Below are 21,627 nucleotides of genomic sequence, written 5' to 3'. Positions count from 1 at the left end.
CTGTTTTCTCGTGATTGTTTGATAATATTTTTACCGAAATATTAAAAAAAAATGTTTTCTTTTACTAGTATTCTTTTTTTTTCTGCTGCTAATACACATAAAAAGGAATATTATACCCCATCCCCTTTTTTATTAGCGTGGCGGTTCTATAGAAATAAGGATATTTGGTAATTTGGCTGGCGGGAACAGAACACAAAGTCTTAATTGTCAATCCACACCGAACACAGATATTCAAAGGTCATAGTGCGTTCCATTAAGGTGTGATTCAGCAGAATTGTGTACTGTTTTCTTATAATCAAACATGTTCATGCAAATACTTAACTAGCAAATAGTTTCGTTAACAAACAATAGTTTGATATGTTTACTACTAATGACTGCTAAAATAGTCATTTAATTGAGATTAATGTGCCCTTCAAAATCAATAATTGTGATTAAACATATGATACCACCTTAGGTACAGAATTTATCAGAATGGTAACTTTAATTTGTTACATAAAGAAAGGCAGCTTGAAATACATCATTGTAAAAGATTATTATGAGAAAAATTTTGGTAAATAAAAAATACTGAACGCCTATCGTTTTATCCAAAACAACAATTCTTAAGTTTCAATTTTTTTCTGCAGGAATTAGTGTAGACCAGAGAGATTTGAAACATAACAACGGCAAGAAAATTAAATCAAACAACAGTTATGAACATAGCTTAAATATTGAGAGTCTGTCAAATGAAGCTTTTCCTACAACAAATGATAACTCGTTGTTGTCAGAATCTGATATAAAGGTTATTCGTCAACCTAACAATATTGAGATCAGTTTTCTAAGTGCTTGTCGAGAAGGAGATTTATCAAAAATTAACAGTCTTATTGAGAAAGGTGCTCATATTAACATTACCGACAAGAATGGAAACACGCCGATTAGCAAGGCCTGTTTCAGTGGTAATATTGATATAGTAAACTTACTGATAGATAAAGGTTGTGATATACATAAACCTGACAATGATGGAATGACACCTCTAATGGAAGCTTGTCATTATAGACATGTACCAATAGCAGCTCGTCTTATTGAGAAAGGTGCTGACGTTAACACAACCGACAAGGATGGAGACACGCCATTGTCATTGTCCTGTACATATGGTAACATTGATATAGTAAACTTTCTGATAGATAAAGGTTGTGATATAAATAAACCTGGCAATGATGGAATGACACCTCTAATGTGTGCTTGGTTTCGAGGAAATCTACCGATAGTAGTCCGTCTTATTGAGAAAGGTGCTGACATTAACACTACCGACAAGGATGGAAACACCCCATTGTCATGGGCCTGTATGAATGGTAACATTGATATAGTAAACTTACTGATAGATACTGGTTGTGATATACATAAATCCAACAATGCTGGAATGACACCTCTAATGGAAGCTTGTGTTCACGGACATCGGCCGATAGTAGGCCGTCTTATTGGGATAGGTGCTGACATTAAAATTACCGACGAGGATGGAAAAACACCATTGTCATTGTCCTGTATGAATGGTAACATTGATATAGTAAACTTTCTGTTAGAAAAAGGTTGTGATATAAATAAACCTGGCAATTATGGAATGACACCTCTAATGAATGCTTGTCGTCGAGGAAATCTACCGATAGTAGCCCATCTTATTGAGAGAGGTGCTGACATTAACACTACCGACAAGTATGGAAACACACCATTGTCATTGTCCTGTGGTAATGGTAACATTGATATAGTAAACTTACTGATAGATAAAGGTTGTGATATAAATAAACCTAACAATGATGGAAATACACCTCTATTGAATGCTTGTCGTCGAGGAAATCTACCGATAGTAGCTCGTCTTATTGAGAAAGGTGCTGACATTAACACCACCGACGAGTATGGAGACACGCCATTGTCATTGTTCTGTGATAATGGTTACATTGATATAGTAAACTTACTGATAGATAAAGGTTGTGATATAAATAAACCTAACAATAATGGAATGACACCTCTAATGAATGCTTCTCTTTATGGACATCTACCGATAGTAGTCCGTCTTATTGAGATAGGTGCTGACATTAACACTACCAACAGGGATGGAAACACACCATTGTCATTGTCCTTTATGTATGGTTACATGGATATAGCAAACTTACTGATAGATAAAGGTTGTGATATAAATAAACCTGACTATCTTGGAAGGAGCCCTCTAATGACTGCTTGCGGTCAAGGACATCTACCGATAGTAGTCCGTCTTATTGAGAGAGGAGTTGACATTAACACTACCGACAAGGATGGAGACACACCATTGTCATTGGCCTGTGCTAATGGTAACATTGATATAGTAAACTTACTGATAGATAATGGTTGTGATATAAATAAACCTAACAATAATGAAATGACACCTCTAATAAGAGCTTGTCTTTATGGACATCTACCGATAGTAGCCTGTCTTATTGAGATAGGTGCTGACATTAACACTACCAACAGGGATGGAAACACACCATTGTCATTGTCCTGTAGGTATGGTTACATGGATATAGCAAACTTACTGATAGATAAAGGTTGTGATATAAATAAACCTGACTATCTTGGAAGGAGCCCTCTAATGACTGCTTGCGGTCAAGGACATCTACCGATAGTAGTCCGTCTTATTGAGAGAGGAGTTGACATTAACACTACCGACAAGGATGGAGACACACCATTGTCATTGGCCTGTGCTAATGGTAACATTGATATAGTAAACTTACTGATAGATAATGGTTGTGATATAAATAAACCTGACAATAATGGAGTGACACCTCTGATGGATGCTTGTCTTGAAGGACATCTACCGATAGTAACCCGTCTTTTTGAGAGAGGTGCTGACATTAACACTACCGACAAGGATGGAGACACACCATTGTCATTGTCCTGTGTTAATGATACGATTGATATAGTAAACTTCCTGATAGATAAAGGTTGTGATATAAATAAACTTAACAGTTATGGAAAGACACCTCTAATGCAAGCTTGTGATAAAGAACATCTATCGATAGTAGCCCGTCTTATTGAGAGAGGTGCTGACATTAACACTGCCGACGAGGATGGAAACACGCCATTGTTATTGTCATTTGATAATGGTTACATTGATATAGTAAACGTACTGATAGATAAAGGTTGTGATATAAATAAACCTGGCAATAATGGAATGACACCTCTAATGAGAGCTTGTCTTTATGGACATCTACCGATAGTAGTCCGTCTTATTGAGAAAGGTGCTGACATTAACACTACCAACAAGGATGGAAACACTCCATTGTCATGGTCCTGTATGAAAGGTTACATTGATATAGTAAACTTACTAATAGATAATGGTTGTGATATAAATAAACCTGGCAATGATGGAATTACACCTCTGATGAAAGCTTGTTTTAATGGACATCTACCGATAGTAGTCCGTCTTATTAAGAGAGGTGCTGACATTAATAGTACCAACAAGGATGGAGACACGCCATTGTCATTGTCCTGTTATAATGGTTACATTGATATAGTAAACTTACTGATAGATAAAGGTTGTGATATAAATAAACCTGACTATCTTGGAATGACACCTCTTATGAAAGCTTGTCGTCGAGGACGTCTACCGATAGTAGCCTGTCTTATTGAGATAGGTGCTGACATTAACACTTCCAACAAAAATGGAGAAACCGCACTTTCATTGGCCTCAACAGGTGGTAACAACGATATAGTTAACTTACTTTTGGAGAAACTTTCCAATGAACTCAAACCTAGCGATGAAAGAAAACCATCACTTACGAAGGGTTCTGAAAACGAAGATATGGTTATGGAGAAAGGCCTTGATATTCAAACACAAGAATCGAATGTGGCAGGTATGTTGCAAATATCAGCTTATCTGAACTATTTCAAAATACATGTACTAATAAAAACTTCTGTTTTGATATCATTATAATTGTGTTTTTATTTGGTATATTGGTTATGAAATTAGCAAATTTGGAAAAATATTTACAGAAGCATGTTATTTGTTTCAAATTAAAACAAAAAGAACACATTCTAATTTATGATCTTATCATATCCGATAGTTTTCCAGAGTATAATCTTTCATTAGAAATACTAATGCATACTACAAATGACATCTTGATGGAACTCAGCTTTCTGACTTATTGAAATTAGATTACGTGTATATACGAATTTTACAAAATTTATTATCAGTGTCCAAATTGCGGTAAAAATTGCAATTTTATTCCAAAATAGAATCACAATATTGTAGAAGTATATTTTTGTTTCGTTAAATTATATATACCTTTCCGTTTTAGAAAAATCTAGATTGACAAACTTATTCGTTGGCTTCCTGTTTTGAAATGACTGTCATGATATTGGTATTGTGTTTGCATTTGGTATACTGATGATATCGTTTTTTGAAATGACTGTCATAATAATAAATTAATAATTCATGAAAGAAATTCAATAGATTAATAACGTTTCAGTATTTGCAAGATTCAAACGAACCAACGTACGTAAATGCAAGTAACTTAATTAAGAATGTACTTACGTGAAATTTAATTAATCAAGAATCTAAAATTGATACTATAAGCCGATAGAGCATTAGTTTAGGATCAACATAAGTTATTGATAGCTCGTGGAGCTCCTTTTATGATATTTGAGATTTAAAATATTGCGGGAAAAGGCTGATTCGGACTTTTACCTTATATCTGCATCGGTATTGTTTGGGTCTCAAATCAAAAGAAAGAAAATTAAGAATCTTCTAAACTTTTAGTAAATGACCTTTTATGAGGTATTTAGTCTTTTATGAAAAATCTCAATGGGTATAACCTTATGGGACAAAACATTTTACATTGTATTGAATGGAAAAACACGAAGGAGTCCGAACATTTGACACGAATTCCAGAACCTCACCTAAGTACATCCTTAAGCTTACAATTATAAGACTTTATATGTGTATATGGTTACATTTTGTATTTCCCATTACTGGTTTTAACATTTAATCGGATAGATAAAATGATAGTTTTAAGAGGCATAATCTGTCAATTTATTTTCACTGATTTGGCTCAAATTCTCATTTTAATTTATAAATAACATAAACAATACGTCTAACATAAACAGTTAAATAATGCATGTTTTCGATGATATATTGAACATTTCTTGTGTAGTTTTATCTTGACTGCATCTAATTAACTCTCGGAGCTGACATCCAAAGACTGCCGACGGTCATATACACGTAAATATCAATACAAACAGATAAAGAACTTGTGCAGTTTGACTTCTCTATGTCTGTTCAATTTCATGTAATGAATTAAAAACTAAGTTATCTATTTTTTTCATGTAAGATATATTTGATTTTTATGTGGATTGAATCAATCAACGGAATGGTTCTCCTTTGTTTCACCTTCAGTGTTTACATTTATTTCCTTTAAATAGATTATCACAACTAATGCATGTGTAACCAATATCGAGCAAATAGGTTGAAATGAATTTCATATGAGTTAGGATTCAATAAGGTCAAATTAGTCACTCGAAAACAAATAAGTCATCAGCGATGTTTTTGCCTTATTTTGACAAAAAAATAACCACATCGTCAGGTAAAGGCGAATTATTATTTCTTATTCACATTTTTAACAGCTGAGGCAAATACAAATACAAATCATATTCTATTCGTTCTATTCTTTTCAAACTCCATAGATTTAGTTTAAGAATAGCATTCATGTACTAGACATGGACGATTAGATATTAGGAAAAGGGATGGGTGGTTGCTGGAGGTCTTAAGATGAAAACATATCTGGCTCTCATTTTGACTAAAATGGGGAAAAAGTCACAGTTGGACGTCACCTTATAAACAAAACACACGAGTTTCCCATTTGTTATTCGAAATTTTCCATTTCTCATTCTTTTTAATGTAATTGGCTTTCCTAAAATTTTCTGTGAAGAGAAATAAAAAACTCATTGCCGCGTTCAATCATCTTTTTTTAAATTTATCATATTTTATTGAAATCTGTACATTTGTTTGTTTAAAACATCACGTACCGGTACCTTATCCCGGCCTCTTTAACATTAGTAAATATCATATTTATATAGTTGTTAGTATTTGTTAGTATCATATATTCAATTTTCAGTATTTGAAAGAAAAAAAAATTATACCACGTCATTAATTTCAAAAAGAAAGAAATTTACCATTAATATTTCCAAACATAATTATCTGTATAACAAATGCACAGGTTTTGAAAAAAAAATATAATATATTGTTTTTTATATTAAAATTCTTTTTATCTTTTTTGCTTATGAACATAATAAGTTACACACATTTGTATGCATAATAGTTATATACACTAAAAAAGAAGATATATACTAAATTTAATAGACACAGCAGTTTTAGTTTGATACATTGCAGATAATGATTTTAAGACAGAGGCTGTTTGGATATGAAATATATACATTATATGTGGAGTCTATTTGTTTTTTTGTTTTTTTTGTTTTTATGATGGTAAAGGAGACCAGGAGTTCCAGCAGTTTTCTGCCCTATTTATTGTTATAGAGTAAATGTTTGTCTATTAATACGTTTTCCTTTAAATATTTGTATGTGCTATTATATTGGTTTGTTCCATAGCTTATTTGCCTTTATAAATGTAGAATTTTGTTAACAGAAGTACTATGTTTCTTACATCATTTTTATCCGTTTTTGTTAAAATACCAAATAAAACCAAATAAAAATTTAAAGTTAGTTCTATTTCTGTCTTTTCAAATATCGAGGAGTTAATGTCTTCCCATAATTATATATATATGGACACGTCCAGAATATGTGTTTTATTGTTTCGACCCCCCCCCCCCCCCCCCCCACACCCAAAACTACAAATATTTGTATTTTTTATTTTTATTTTAAGGAGAAGTTCATTCGTGCTTAAAACTCGATGTATTGTTCTGTATTGAAACCACTGCAATTTTGAATTTTTCAATCATCCTGCCTGTCCGTTGCTCAATCCGTTCGTAACACTATTGTTGATACTCTTAAATTCGCATCCCTGAAGGGGTTATGTATATCGCAAATTAATTACTCCGCGAGATGCTCTCTTTTCACTTGCAGCAATGAGCTTTCTATCTAACAGATTTTTTAAAAGTGTTTTTCTTGGTAGATTATTTTAAATGACACCCATATATGGCACAGATCATTCATTTTAACATTTAAAGATTAATTTAGTTATCAATGAGTCCGACGACGATCTTACAATTGGTACCGTTAATTTTATTACAACTATTTCCATTTATAGCACACAAATGATTACCCCAGAACAAACTGCTAATCAAATTATCGGGGTATTTAATATTCGAAAAACTTTTCAATCTGATAATGTGTTATTTCACAATCATCAGCTTTATTCTTTTAAAAGAAAACGTTCCAAAAAAACTCATATTCCGGTTTTCTCTTTGAAAGCAGCATACCATATTGACGAATAAGTTGGATGAAACTCTTGTTTCCCCCGAAGATTGGAAAAGTTGTCAACTGTATATTGAACAGATATACCATGCCATTAGGCTACATGTAGGGAAATTTGATCCCAAGACTGGTGTTTTCCATAAAAATTCCTCCGTAAAATGATATATCTGTTTAATTACAACGAATAAATTTTGATTGAAACTCTCTTTACAAACATGTAAAGGATCCAGAAATCTTCTTTTTTGTTTACTTAGATTGTATAAGGTGTAAAGAGTTGTCTCATTAGCAGTCATACTACGTCTTCTTTTTTTATTTGTTATCCATAGACACGATTATGCATGTGTTGATGATAATAAAATGCTCTCATAGAACCGAGGGAATTATACGCGTGCTTATACGCGTAAGCGCTGTCTTTATGTAACATCTATGCGTAACAGTAATTGTGTTTCCATCAATATTTTGGCAGAAAGAGTCTCACAAGGGTAAACAAAGAACATTCAAAATTGCAAATACCACGACTAGAGGGGAGTTCGAGACGTATTCTCCGATAGTGGTGAAAAACAAGTAGATTCGTTTTAAATGAGAAATCAATGTAAGAATACGCGAAAAACTACACTGTCTATCAAACAATCAAAATTTGGCCTTCCTATATAAGGTGTAATGAATTTAGATATACCTGTGTGATATGCAAACACATTGTACACAAATATAAGTAAAAAATCCTCTATTAAGGAATACGCTAATTTGAAATAGATTTGAAATAAATGGAGAAAAGGAAACAAGAAGAATGTTACGTACGTCTACATAAACCAGTTTTGTTTAATATACAAACCCAATAGCCAAAAAGCGATGACAATAAACGTTGATGTGAAATGATATGATAAATTACGTTAATGTTCATCAAATACAGATCATTCTTAATCCCACGTTATTTATTAAATGCCTAAACCTGGTTATGGTTGGGATAAGAACACATATTTCAACACCTACTTGTGTATTATGACACTTTCTTTGTAAAACTCTTTGGACATATTTCTATTCTGCCGCGACAAGTTGCAGATAACGTGACATAAGGATTACAATCCGTCGTCGGCAGAAGTCTTGAATGCATCGCTCCTTGTACAATGTATGCAGATACAATGTACCTTATGTTACGAAAATGTACATATGCACTATACAAAAACAATAACTGATAGTTCCAAATTCGCCCTCTTAGTAAATCTTTGTAAACTTCCCGTTACTTTGATATAATTTTCTACATAAAAAAAACATAGCTTATCTTTTGTAAACAATAAGAATTGATGTTGCATTTTTTTCAATCATCGCAAATTCCAGTCATTTATTTCGTTTAAAAATGTAAATATTTAAGTAATTCACAATTAAATCTCGACTCGATTTCAAGAAGAATTTTGACAATTTTATTATACACAACATTAACACTTATAATGAATCTCACATTCATTTTAGAAAATCCCGAGTATTTACTACCTTTTGCTGGTAGTTCTGAGGATTTTAACAAACTGCTATCTACTGGAACATATGAATCGTTTGAAAATAGAGTTTTCCTTTGTGGAAGTTGCGCATGTGGAAAGTCAACCCTAGCAAGTGTTCTTATTGGTAGTACAATACCACTCACTTGGAAATCTACAGATGGATTAGTCATACACTTTGGGCGTAATGGTATCAACTTGGAAACTCACGAGATGGTTCCTTTAACAGGAGGTAATGTAGTCGGAAAAATGATAAAGATTAAATCTGTTTAATATAAATAGCATATTCGTATACTGAGTGAATGGCTTTTATTTATTTTCGAATTTATTGAACAATAACATTAATTATTGACTCTTAATATTGAATACTCCTCAAAGGGTATTATGTAAAAAAAAAACTAATTTTACGGTTCAATAAATTCAAAATAATTTATTGCCATTCATTATCAATACATTTCTATCAAAAATAAGTCGCAAAAATCTTTTTATATTATTTATAGTAACAATAGCAACGAACACACATGTTGGCGTCAAAGTGGGCGTGTCGCGATACAAATTGACAACATTGAAACGAGAAGTAATACTTTTAACCAACCAGGAGACAGTAAAAACACCACATCTATTTATTAGTAATTGTTGAGAAGGAGTTGCATACACGAACAATCGTATAAACAAACGATATATGGATGAATTCCGGATACGAAAAAGAACCCCATACCTGGCAATGGCAAAGTCCAAGCGTTAATTAAGGACTTTCGGTTTATAATTGTCCTCGGAAATCAGTATTTTTATGAAATAAAATCGCATAGACGAACGGACCTCGTAATTAACATAAAACTGAGCTCTAGATAGCAAAAGCGTATAATAGCCATTGACTCAATCTTTTTCACAAAATTGGTGAGCATCTGATTCGATCGTCGTGATGGAAAGGTTTCGCCGGTTTTCCGATAAAATTTGAATAAACACAATTCATTGTTTCAAAACTGCTGCTTTCTGACTTATGAATGCATCTTTATAATACTCCTTTATAAACGTTTTTATCATTTTTTTTTTCATTAAGTGAACATTTTTGTAATGGAGGTTATTTTTTGTCGAGCATGTGAGGATTCAATAACTGCAACAAGTGTGTTAGGTTATTTTTCGACTCGAGACCGTATAAAAATTTTAATATTTTAAGCGCGAGGCTTGTCGAGCTTTATAAAGAAAATTATAAATTTCAATGTGGAGAGTGGATAAATATCGTAATACATCAGGAATAGTGATAGAATCTGTTTCGTGAATGATTTGTATCCCTCTCTTTCAAATATTTTCAGAAAGTACTTTATATGTGACGTCATCAGACATGGTCGCCTTTTTTATGACGACACAATAGGAAATTCAGAAGAAATTCAAAATAAAGTTCAAAATTAGATTAAGAACAATCTTTTGCTGCGAACAGATACTTTACTAGTGATGGAAACTTTTTTGCTCCTAACGCTAAGGAAATGTGAAAATAGCGCAAGCATAAGAGAAAAGTGTTTAGTACTTCAGTAATCAATTATCTATATCAGATCATCGTGTGTTAATAATGTTTATCTTTGCTATTTCTACATTTTATTTTCACAAAAAAATATTCTAAATCTGTATCAACGTTTGTTCATAAAATAACAAAACAGGTCTTTGTTGTAGGCGTAAGAGATCAAACTGTGTTGACAAAGGTGGTAATTGGTAATCCGAATCGTGAGACAGTCATACGTCAAAGTGTTGATACCAGCCAGAACAAGCACATTACGCCATCATCTACTGGAACTGACTTTCCTAAGTCAAATCAACAGACGATAAAGAAAGACACAGATTGCAGTTTCACAGTTTCTCATTCATCCGATGTTTTTGTCAAGGAAAATAAAGATTCACCGGTTAAAAGTACATTGACATCCGACGATGAAAAAGCTGCATTAGTTAGTCTACATAAGATAAACAAAATTGAAGCCTATGCTGTACGCGAAGACATTTTGAAAGAAATTAAGAGTGGTCAATACAAAATCAAAATTGCCCCTTCAGATTTAGTCGACTTTGGTGGTCAACGATCGTATGATATGACTCATCAGTTATTTGTTCAGCACGGAGGGACATTTGTCGTGATGTTTGATGGTAGTAGGGATTTTCATAAACCTCTTAAGGAATATCCTACTGGAGATTTTTCTAATGAAAGTATGTTTAACATTTAAAAATGTATGACTATACAATATACATTTCGTTTCTACCCAAATGTACAATCATTGAACACGATACATATTTGTCATTACGGGGCCTTTATCATGTTCATAGATGACTATGCGGTATGGGCTTTGCTCATTGTCGAATACCGTAAGGTGACCTATAGTTGTTACTTACCGTGTCATTTGGTCTCTTGTGGATAGATGTTTCATTTGCAATCATACCTTATCTTCTTTTATATATATGGCATTTGAAAAACATATATACATAAACTATGCTCGGACATGAATACAACTCACAATTCAAATGCTTATAAACTCATTTTGTTGCCAATTACTGCTATGAAAGTGTTATTGTAGGTCCGCGTTTGTGTATAAAGAATACAGCCTTAAAAAAGTATCCGATTGATGATGCCTATAACTAAAACAACTATATATCCGAGGCAAAATAACGTATATACACATTAAGGTCAATTAAAGGCTTTCGTTATAAGTGAAACCCACCGATATAGTTAGCATCCAGTTTCAGCGACACAAACAATGAAAACATTATTGAAATAATAGTTTAACTTTTATTTTTGTAAATCATACAATCTGCTTTTGAAAAATCACAAAAATAATGAACTTCGAGGAAAACTCAATCCGTAAAGTCCTTGATAAAATGGCTAAATCGAAAGCGGAAACGCATCAAACGAATTGACAACAACTGTAATATTTCTGACTTAAGTGTCTCAATATTAAGGATTTATGGATTTATTTAAAGATGATAGTTTTGTTTGAACACAGAACGCATATGTAGACAGGATATGAATTTTATATTCTTATTTTTCTTCTAGCTATTGTGAAGCATTGGGTCAATTCGATACTTACTTATTGTGTTGATGAGAGTGACGTTGCTGATCCTATGCCTATGATCGTTTTCGCTGCAACGCACAGCGACCTTATTTCTGAGGTAAGGATCGATTTATTTACATATAGTATCAATGAGTTGATATGGTAAACACGTATGTTGACGAAATAAAACAAGACACAGATTAAAACACTTAGTGTTTTCCTTCTAAAACCTCAATCTAACCACAGTGAAGAATAGGTTATAAGATATACTAATATAATTTTTTTCTATTTGAAAAGTAAACCTAGATTTGTAAATGCTGATGATCCCATTTTTATTTGGTAAATTAAATGGCGTTCCAGTGTTCTAACCAGCAACGCATTCAGTCAACGGTAAGATTGGGACAGATTAAATTAAATAAAATTGAGAATGGAAATGGGTATTTGGATATTAAATCACAAACAGTAAATATGACGTTATGATTTATATATTAACAGTATTGCATTTTTCTATTTATAATTCATATTATGTATCCGAGCAGAGAACAACAACTGTTGATGTTTTTAGTATTTTTGAAAATGAATTAAATAAAAGAGTAGATACATATAAATCAAGATGTCCAATGTTATTGCCAATTAAAAAAAAATCTCTGTATAGGACAATGATGCCTCCTTTATATTATTTTTTATGAGTTAATAATTTATATCAGCTGTTTATTTCTCTGAACTTTGAACTACAACTGAACTGACATTAAATGAAGTTCTGCATAAATAAGGAGTCATGTGGGGTACTTTTGTGGATCCAATAGTCATCTTAGACCTGTTTTTAGATTCTATGAATTTCGATCGAAGATGCCGTCCATCATTTCCCTTTTATGTTATATAACTGATGAAGCCTATTTAATGATGATATTACTGTTTTGGTAAAATGTGTATACCCAGTAATAGCAGCGTTGTGAAAAGACATTTAATTGGATGCTGTGTTATTTTCTGCTGTTGATGTACCATATTCCCTCAACTAAGTTTGTTAATACAGTCGTCATTTATATTTGATAAATATTGTTCATACGGACCTCCAACTTTAAGCTTAAATACTTTATTAAAAATAACAATCACAAAAATACTGAACGCCGATGAAAATTTAGATCAAAAGTCCCTAATCAAATGGCAAAACAAAAGCCCAATCATACAACTGTCATATTCCTGACTTGGTACAGGCATTTCCTTTTTTTTTTTTAGAAAATAGTGGATTAAAATTGGTTTTTGGCCTTTTGTGGAAAATTGTCTCGTTGTCAATCATACCGGATCTTCTTTTTTTTATAGTTATATCTAACTAAACATTTCACTTGTATAACAGTCCCCCGTCAAATTCCATTATATTGACAACGATATACAACAAAACAAACATCCATTATAGATAAAAATGTAAAAGTAGTGGTACAGCTAAAATCTTAATCACTATAAAAACAAGCTAATATGTTATAACATAGCTCCAAAAGGCATAAAGACAGAGAACATTAACAAATTGTAACAAAAGCTGTTATTTGTCTGTTCGGTATCATTTAACTTCCAGGATTTGCAGAAGAAGATGAAAAAAGAATTCGCTAAAAAAGTCACTGAAATGTTTGGAAACCATTACATGTATAAACACATCGTTTTTGATCCAGTTTATTTCATAAATGGTACAGACAAAGATGATATTGAAATTAAGAAATTGAAAAACCAACTTGTCACTATTGCCATGAACCAATCATCCTGGGGAAAACGACGGCCTATGATTTGGGTTCCACTTGAACTTCTGATTGATAATATGAAAAAAGATAAAATAAATGTTATACTAAAAACACACTTAGCTGAAGCAAACACCTTGAATGGAGATTTGTCACTTTCTGACAAACAACTAGATGATTTTCTCTTAACCCAACACGCATTGGGTAAACTTATGTACTTCAATCAACCAGAACTGAACAGTTTCATCATTCTCTATCCTCCTGCATTGGTCAATATCCTGAAGTCATTCGTCACTGATGAAATGTTTTGGCCAGAGGATGAAACCCTTAAAGATATCCTTCGAAAAATGACGAATACTGGAATTATAAAAAAACGTGATCTCCTGAAACTATGGCAACAAAAACAAGTCAACCAGTACTTATCATGTGATGAGTTCAAAGAGTATGTTATTCAAGTTCTCGTACATCTGGATATTTTGGTCCTTCCAAAACGGTACTTAGGCACGACAGTCACAGACGATTGTTTCTTAGTTCCGTGCACAGCTAAAAACAAAATGCCGATGTCATTTTTGGATGACGATTCATTTGAAAACAAAACCATTTCTTTGGTCTATCGATTACAGAATAGAACCATACCGTCTTCATTGGCCTTTAAACTTATTGGTGCTGTAAGTAGTATTTGGCCTATTAAAGAGGAGAACAAATGCTCACTATTATATCACTCCTCAGCTGTGTTATATGTTGATAGTAAAACCGAGTTTAGAATAATAGTAGAGGACACTAGAGTCGTCGTCTACCTTACACACATGCCATCTAAGTTTACTATCTCGCCAGATATTGCAGCCAGCATTCAAGAATGCTTGACATTCACTTTAAACGATGTTCTTAAATTCTATCTAACAAGTATTGGAAAGAGCCATAAAAATAAAGATGTATCAAACCTCTTTCAAATTGAAGTAGGAGAAGTGTGTGACAGATCCCCCTGTGTGTTATCTGTTTCCGAGGCAAAACGAACTTCTAGCTGGAGTTGTAGTAGAAATCAACATTTTACTAAATATCCTTTGCTATGGATTTTTGACAAGGTATGTGAAAGTTGTTTTTTTTAAATACTTTTTTGCAGAATATCCTTTTATTATTTTAGAGTATTTGATAAATTTTATCTTCTATGACTTTTTTTTGTCATAATATTTGTAACCTGTTTATGTTCATGTTTGTTCTGTTGTAATCATACCGACATCGTACCCTTTATTCATAACCAATGTGATGATGCCACTGAAATGTATCTATTACTACAAAAAAGAAAAAAACGTTTAATAGCTCTACAATACAAACATTTACAGAGTTATTAATAAACGCATCATAGGATACCAGGATTAAATTTTGTATTTACACCAGACGCGCGTTTCGTCTACAAAGACTCATCAGTGACTCTCAAAAACATTAAAAAATGCCACATAAGATGAGGTTGAAAAGCATTGAGGACCAAAATTCCAAACACAATATCAATGATAACTCGTGTCAGCACAAAGGAATAAAAACTCTACTAGTAGTGGAATTGACCCAGTGGTTATAAATAAACTCATCAAAGGTACCAGGATTACATTCTGTAGTTACGCCAGACGTGTCAAACTCATCAATCGAAAATAAACTGACAACGCCATTGCTAAATATGAAAAAAAACCAGACAAACGAAAGTACACATGACACAACATATAAAACTAAAGAATAAGCAAAACTAACTCCACCAAACACTGGGGTGATCTCAGGTGCTCCGGAAGGATAAGCAGATCCTGCTCCACATGTGGCACCCGTCGTGTTGCTCATATCATAACAAATCCGGTAAATAGTCTAATTTGGTAGGTCACATTCATGGAAGGGAAGGGGATTGTAGTTTGTACGTTAGGAACATGTCATATGCGAAACGGTAATTCCATAACCGCCAACCAACTCGTGATGGCGTTCCTTCAATTTACGAAGGGATGATTTCATTTTCGCCATGCAAAATACTCACCAGTTACGCTCGTATCTTTCGTATATTTGACATCACCTGCCTCTTTGCTCCCCTTTATATAATTACATAAGATATATATATATAAGAAATATAACTGAAGTACATAGCATATTTATAATCAATAAAAAATAAATAAGCTAGGAACGTGGCAAATAACATATTGTTAGTGTCACTGTAATCGCCTTGGCATTTCATTCTGAAAATTTATGTATCTTCACTGGCAGGGGTGTAAAATGTAGACATATATTTGTTCGGTAGTACTTGTCCTGAATCAGATGTTAAGTCAGGCTCGCCAGTCAATTTGAACATACTTTGAAAAATAAAATGTATACTATAAACGATAACGTGCCTGTCGAGAAAACCAGAATGATTTGGTTGCAAACCCGGATATGTTATAAGAAACATGAATGCAGGAGATACATCCCTAAATATTTTAAATGATTTCTGAAATTGTAAGACAAGAACTTTAAATGCAACATTATACGGCATATCTTTATGTGTACTGTAAACAGCAATGTGTTGCTCTTTCGCTTTTCAGACACAGGAAGAATGTCTACCTGATTGCACAGGTAATTTTAGTTTATCAAGATCTGGTTAATACTTAAAATTGGAGAACATGGTCTATGCATAATTGTACTTTGCTTTAAACATGCTTTTAAATTCGAGTATCCTTATATTGGTGTTTTGTGTCTTTTGTTTTATGTAAGGTATTTTTGTGCTTAGTAGTTACCTTGTTAATTAAAGGGGCACTAGCTACGAGATATATAAAAAATCTAAAGTTTGATTTTTTCTGTTCAATCAATAATGAAAGTGAAATAGTGAATTAGTCTAATCGGTGACCATGTATTTGACAGCTAGTGCCCCTTTAAGTCAATTGTTTCTGATTGATTGTAAAGTTTGTTTTTATATTGTGCTGTTACGGCAATGTTCATGGTGAGAGGAGGATTCAGCGGTCATGCACATGTTCAACTGTCCTACATTCGTAATACAATGTAATATGCCGGACAAAGCAAAGGAGCCTGTTGTCCAAAAAGTGTCCTATGTTAATGTCTGTCATATTAAGTTACGAAAATTGCTTTGCCTTAAGTGTTTTCGTTTACATTGCTTCACATTTTCGGACCGGATCATTTTATAGCCCAATATAGAATTTTCTTATTGATGAATGCATGATGCTGACCTCTGAACATTTCAACTCTGGCGGATAATTTTCGTATTGGTATTCTTACAAAGTTTTCTTATTTTTATCAACATACTACTTTGTCATAGTGCCTTTCGTCAAACAAATTATGTCAATCAGTCAAAAACTCGGAAAGTCATTCAACAATGGTGATTATAAATTTGCCTTTTTAATGTACACTTCATTACTACTATGTCTATATGATTATATTAGTATGTGCTAATTTTTTTATATGGTTCAGGCCTTCACAGTGATGCCCTGAAAATGTTGCCCAGCGACAAACATATTGTAAGACTTGCCAGACAGTTTGATATTGATAGTTGTAAAAAATTCGCCCTTCAACTCGGGTTTCAAGAAATAGATTGGAAAAATGTAAAGCACACGTACGGTTATGATGCTCTGACGCTAAATACCATGGTGTTATATACCTGGATGAATACAAAGATAAAAGGAAAATCAACAACAAAATCATTTAATAATTTGCACGCAGGTCTGAAGGCAATTGATGCTGATACGCATATGCTTTGCAAGGTTTGTACTTTTTTTCAAATGTGTTTTAAAAGTTAGTTTACATGTGGATTTATATGTGACTACTATATGCTCGAAGAGAAAACATCATTTCCAATAACTAGTAAAATGACATTTAATTAGATTTGAGCTGACGAAAAAAACTATATCTGTTATATATGACAAACTATTTTATCAACCAATCCTTTAATAGCTGACTATGGGTTTTGCTCATTGATGAAGGCCGTAAAGGGACATATAGTTGTTCATTTCTGTGTCATGTTGGTCTCTTGTGGAAAGTTGTCTGATTGGCAATCATAACATATATTCTGTTTTGTATTGAACAACAATTTGGTCAGCTTGTGCATTTAGAATATATGCCTACTCTGCAAATAGTTATCGAAAGCGAATTTACATGCAACGACAAACTATTAAAAACGTACTACTAGACGGAAGATACAAAAGGGATAGTCCAACTCATGTCGAAAGCGAATTTACATGCAACGACAAACTATTAAGAACGTCTAATAGAACATTAACAATTGCAATTTTTGATAAAGTTGATGCGAAAGAAGTAGTCCAGTCAATCTAAGTGAAATTTAGCCCAACCTTAAACAAATTACAACAGAAACAAAGGAGTAGGTCCGGTAAGGCCCCTTTTTGGCCCAAAAATATAACAGTTTTATAAAATTGGTAAAATGTAAACTTTTAGTTATTTATTAAACAGTTGAATGCTTCTGCTACATAAATATGGGCTGTTTTTGACAATACAATGCACATTTATCGGGTTGTAGCACCATTAAGTCATGCTAAATTACTGAAATCTTCAAAATTCTAGCATTTTAGTTAAATTGTAGACGGTTTCCGTGTAAAACTAAAGTGACCGCATTCGTGTTCATCCTTAATATTGCAAAGTAAGTTGTATTTTATGATGATACATAACATAAATAAAGGTTGTGGATGAACACAGATGCGGCCACTTTCATTTTTGACAAAACCATATAAAAAGTTACGGTTTTTGGCATATTTGAGAGATTTTTTTATATTTGAGCTTCAATCAGATCGTTTTTAATGACTTGATCAGTCAAAATCGTTCACATAAATTAATTGAATCAAGTGAAATAGACACTTAAGTGTTTAAAAAATTGTCAAAATCTTTCATCAGATGAAACTGAAATTTGAGGCCAAAATGAGTCGGACCTACTCCTTTGGTATCATTGGAAAGCTATATATGTCCTTTATCAAATATCAAAAGTCCTAAGAAATCTGAGTTGCGAAAGACACATTTTTTTTTGGGGGGGGGGGGGGGATGCAATCTTAGTGAAAATTTGCTGAACACTGGATTTGTTGTAAATAATAAAATAGTGAACACACACTTAATAGAATTTTAAAGGCTGTTTGAATTCAGTTTTTTTTATCCATTTTTGAATTCTTATGTCGTCCCTAAGATTTGGTGAATTTGTAAAGTAGAATACATCCTAAATAATCTATTTTGTCATAACATTTTTCTGGTGCAAATATTTTTTTTACTTTGATAGCATGTTCATGTTATTTTATGATTCTTATCTTTGGATTCAGGTTTAATTGCCGCAGAAATCGATTTTCCATAGTAACAATGTTTCGTATTTAATAATCTGTTTATTGATAATTATCTGTTGATAAAAGTTCTTGTCTCAATCATAATTTCAGGTGTTCAGAGAACACACAGATTTTTCTGGTAAGAATTCAAGAGAAGTCAGTTACATGAAAAATAATAATATGTATTTATACTTTTTGACCATATAATTATGATTAGCAGACATGTATGTTGATATTAACCTTCACACAACTCGATCTTACTTCTTATGGAAAAAGTAAAATCACAAAAATACTGATCTTAAAGGAAAATCAATTTGGAAAGTCCATAATCACACGGCAAAATCAAATGACAAAACGCATCAAAATCGAATGTATAAGTACTAACATATTTAATTTATTTAATTCATATTCCTGACTTGGAACAGGCATATAGAAAATGGTAAATTAAACCTGGTTTTATAGCGCTAACCCTCTCACTTTGATGGCAGTCTCACCAAATTCCGTTATATTTACAATGATGCGTTACTTAAATAGACACAATAATTAAAATAGTCAAAATATGGATACAGCAGTCATCCTCGTGTAACAATTTTTAAAGAGACAATTTAACAGAACACAAAAACATCTATCTACAAACACATTCATTGATTTGCGTGTCTGACGTCAGAAAATGTTACAAGTCACATATATTTGTTGTTCAATGTACATACAAACAATTTTGAAATTTCACATACTAGGCAATGATAGCATACAGGGTTAAAATATCAAAAGTGTGTGAGAATAAATTTCAGAAATAGACCGAGATTTAAAATAGTCCAAAAGTTATACAGAATATTTAAGAATCCACAAATAGTTAATTCCATTACGCGATTGAATAATGTTGACGTTTGTGGTTCAACGTATTTTGTTATTCAAAATAGAAATATATCATAATGACATATAATAGAACAATATCATACTGACAGGATACCATAAAGTACAGAGTCCCGTTATGAGAACAAAAGAAATACAAAAAGTTGCATATACAAAACACTCCTCCTAAAACAAGTAGTTAATTTCCTTTCCTTATTTGGGTATTTTTGTTTGTACTTCCATGTGTATCCCTAATAGATTTACGATATTTGATTTAGTTGTATTTGCACCCACAAAAGGGAGTTCGAAATCCAATTGAAAAACAAACAGTTTTCAATTGATCTTCTGAAACTCGTGACTTTTTCTAGTTTTCCAACAATAAAGAAAAATCGTTAATAAGTAAAAGTCGAAACAACAAACGCTATACTTGACTTGCCTTATTGGTGAACACAATCCATTGATATTTCAAATACTTTCAAAAAGAGTAAAATCTTTTTATTGTCTAAAAACATATTTGACTTTGTTTAACATCATTTTCTATTACTATAGAGTGGTAAAGATAAAAACAAAACAAAAACAATATCCCGTCTTTAGTGGAACAAAACATTTCTTTAAAATTTCAAATAATTTCAATCATCGATTCTGCATTAATCATTTTGAACCAACACCATTATTTTACAACAGTAAGATGCAATAACTCTAGAATGGTAAAGTGAAAACGACAAGTGTTTCAGCACATTCTATCATAAATTAAAATAATTCAAAACATTGTTCTATATTGATCATATGGAAACCAAAATATCTGAATGTTTCCAACAATAAGATAAAGTAATCCTGGAAAGTGGTTGATTTATTCAATTAATTTTCTAAAAACAACATGTCTGCAGTGGTCCAAACCTTTGCATTCCAGTTTACAACAATTTCAAAAAAATAGTTTTCTCTTAATAACCTAGAAATTTCTAAAAATCATTCACATGAGCACTAGACTGGGAAAATTAAAAAAAAAATACGTAGCCTGGTTTTTTTTTTGCCCAAATCATCAAATGAAGTTTTCAGATAATGAAAATGTAGGAGACAAAAAAAGGATTAAAAAAGAAACTTAAAATGAACGATTATATATGTTCGACGTATTTTTAGAGTATTTATATTTTTATATAGAATTTCCAAATGTCGGACCCGAGGAAGTTCCAAATAATGATGTCCTAAATAGTCTACCACAGAAACTTGGTAACTGCTCCTTACAACTTGGTGTAGAGCTAGGAATAGCTATAAGTTCTATAGAGCAGACAAAAACAGATCACCGAAAGATGTACGATCAAACTGCTGATATTATAAGAAAATGGAAAAATTCAACTGATGAAAAACCTACAGTGTTCAAGTTAATGGTTTGTTTAGAACGCGTTCATCTTGGCGGGTTCCAGTTTGTAAAAGATATGTATCTCCGTAAATGATTTTATAAATAACGAATGTCAATCACTGAATGTTGTTTTCCATACCTCGATATAAAATGAAGTTCAGCAACAGTATTTGTCATACCTGTCCGTTCCACTTAAACCAAAATACAATGAATTGTATCTACAATATATGTCGAGCAGCTTGATTCGCCTCACAATTTACATAGTAAGTGTAATACAGTTCTGATTTAAATCAAATTAATTTCCATAGTATTTGTAATACCAATTGAGTCAATTCAACTGCTTTTCCTATTTAAAATACAAACAGTTTTATTCATGAGGAAATTTATCAAAACAATCATTTATATAGGTCAGTGCCTTTTCCGTTGTTTTTTTTGGGGCGGGTTTCATTGCATCTCAAGTGTAA

At 32.4% G+C, this 21,627-nt stretch overlaps 1 protein-coding gene across 1 annotated transcript; it reads left to right on the top strand.

Annotated features, from left to right (window-relative positions):
• Nucleotides 1-1,000: 1,000 nt before the first annotated feature.
• On the top strand, nt 1,001-21,257 carry LOC134696880 (serine/threonine-protein phosphatase 6 regulatory ankyrin repeat subunit A-like). Its single transcript, XM_063558838.1, has 10 exons — nt 1,001-3,146; nt 3,246-3,860; nt 8,903-9,157; nt 10,594-11,115; nt 11,957-12,072; nt 13,525-14,763; nt 16,231-16,261; nt 17,111-17,400; nt 19,066-19,093; nt 20,965-21,257. The coding sequence occupies exons 1-10, from the start codon at nt 1,001-1,003 to the stop codon at nt 21,255-21,257; spliced, it is 5,535 nt and encodes a 1,844-aa protein (XP_063414908.1).
• Nucleotides 21,258-21,627: the final 370 nt, after the last annotated feature.

Source organism: Mytilus trossulus, chromosome 14 (genome assembly GCF_036588685.1).
Source record: "Mytilus trossulus isolate FHL-02 chromosome 14, PNRI_Mtr1.1.1.hap1, whole genome shotgun sequence".
NCBI lineage: Eukaryota > Metazoa > Mollusca > Bivalvia > Mytilida > Mytilidae > Mytilus > Mytilus trossulus.
Note: the sequence above shows the minus strand (reverse complement) of the source record. Positions and strands in the feature narration are given on the sequence as shown.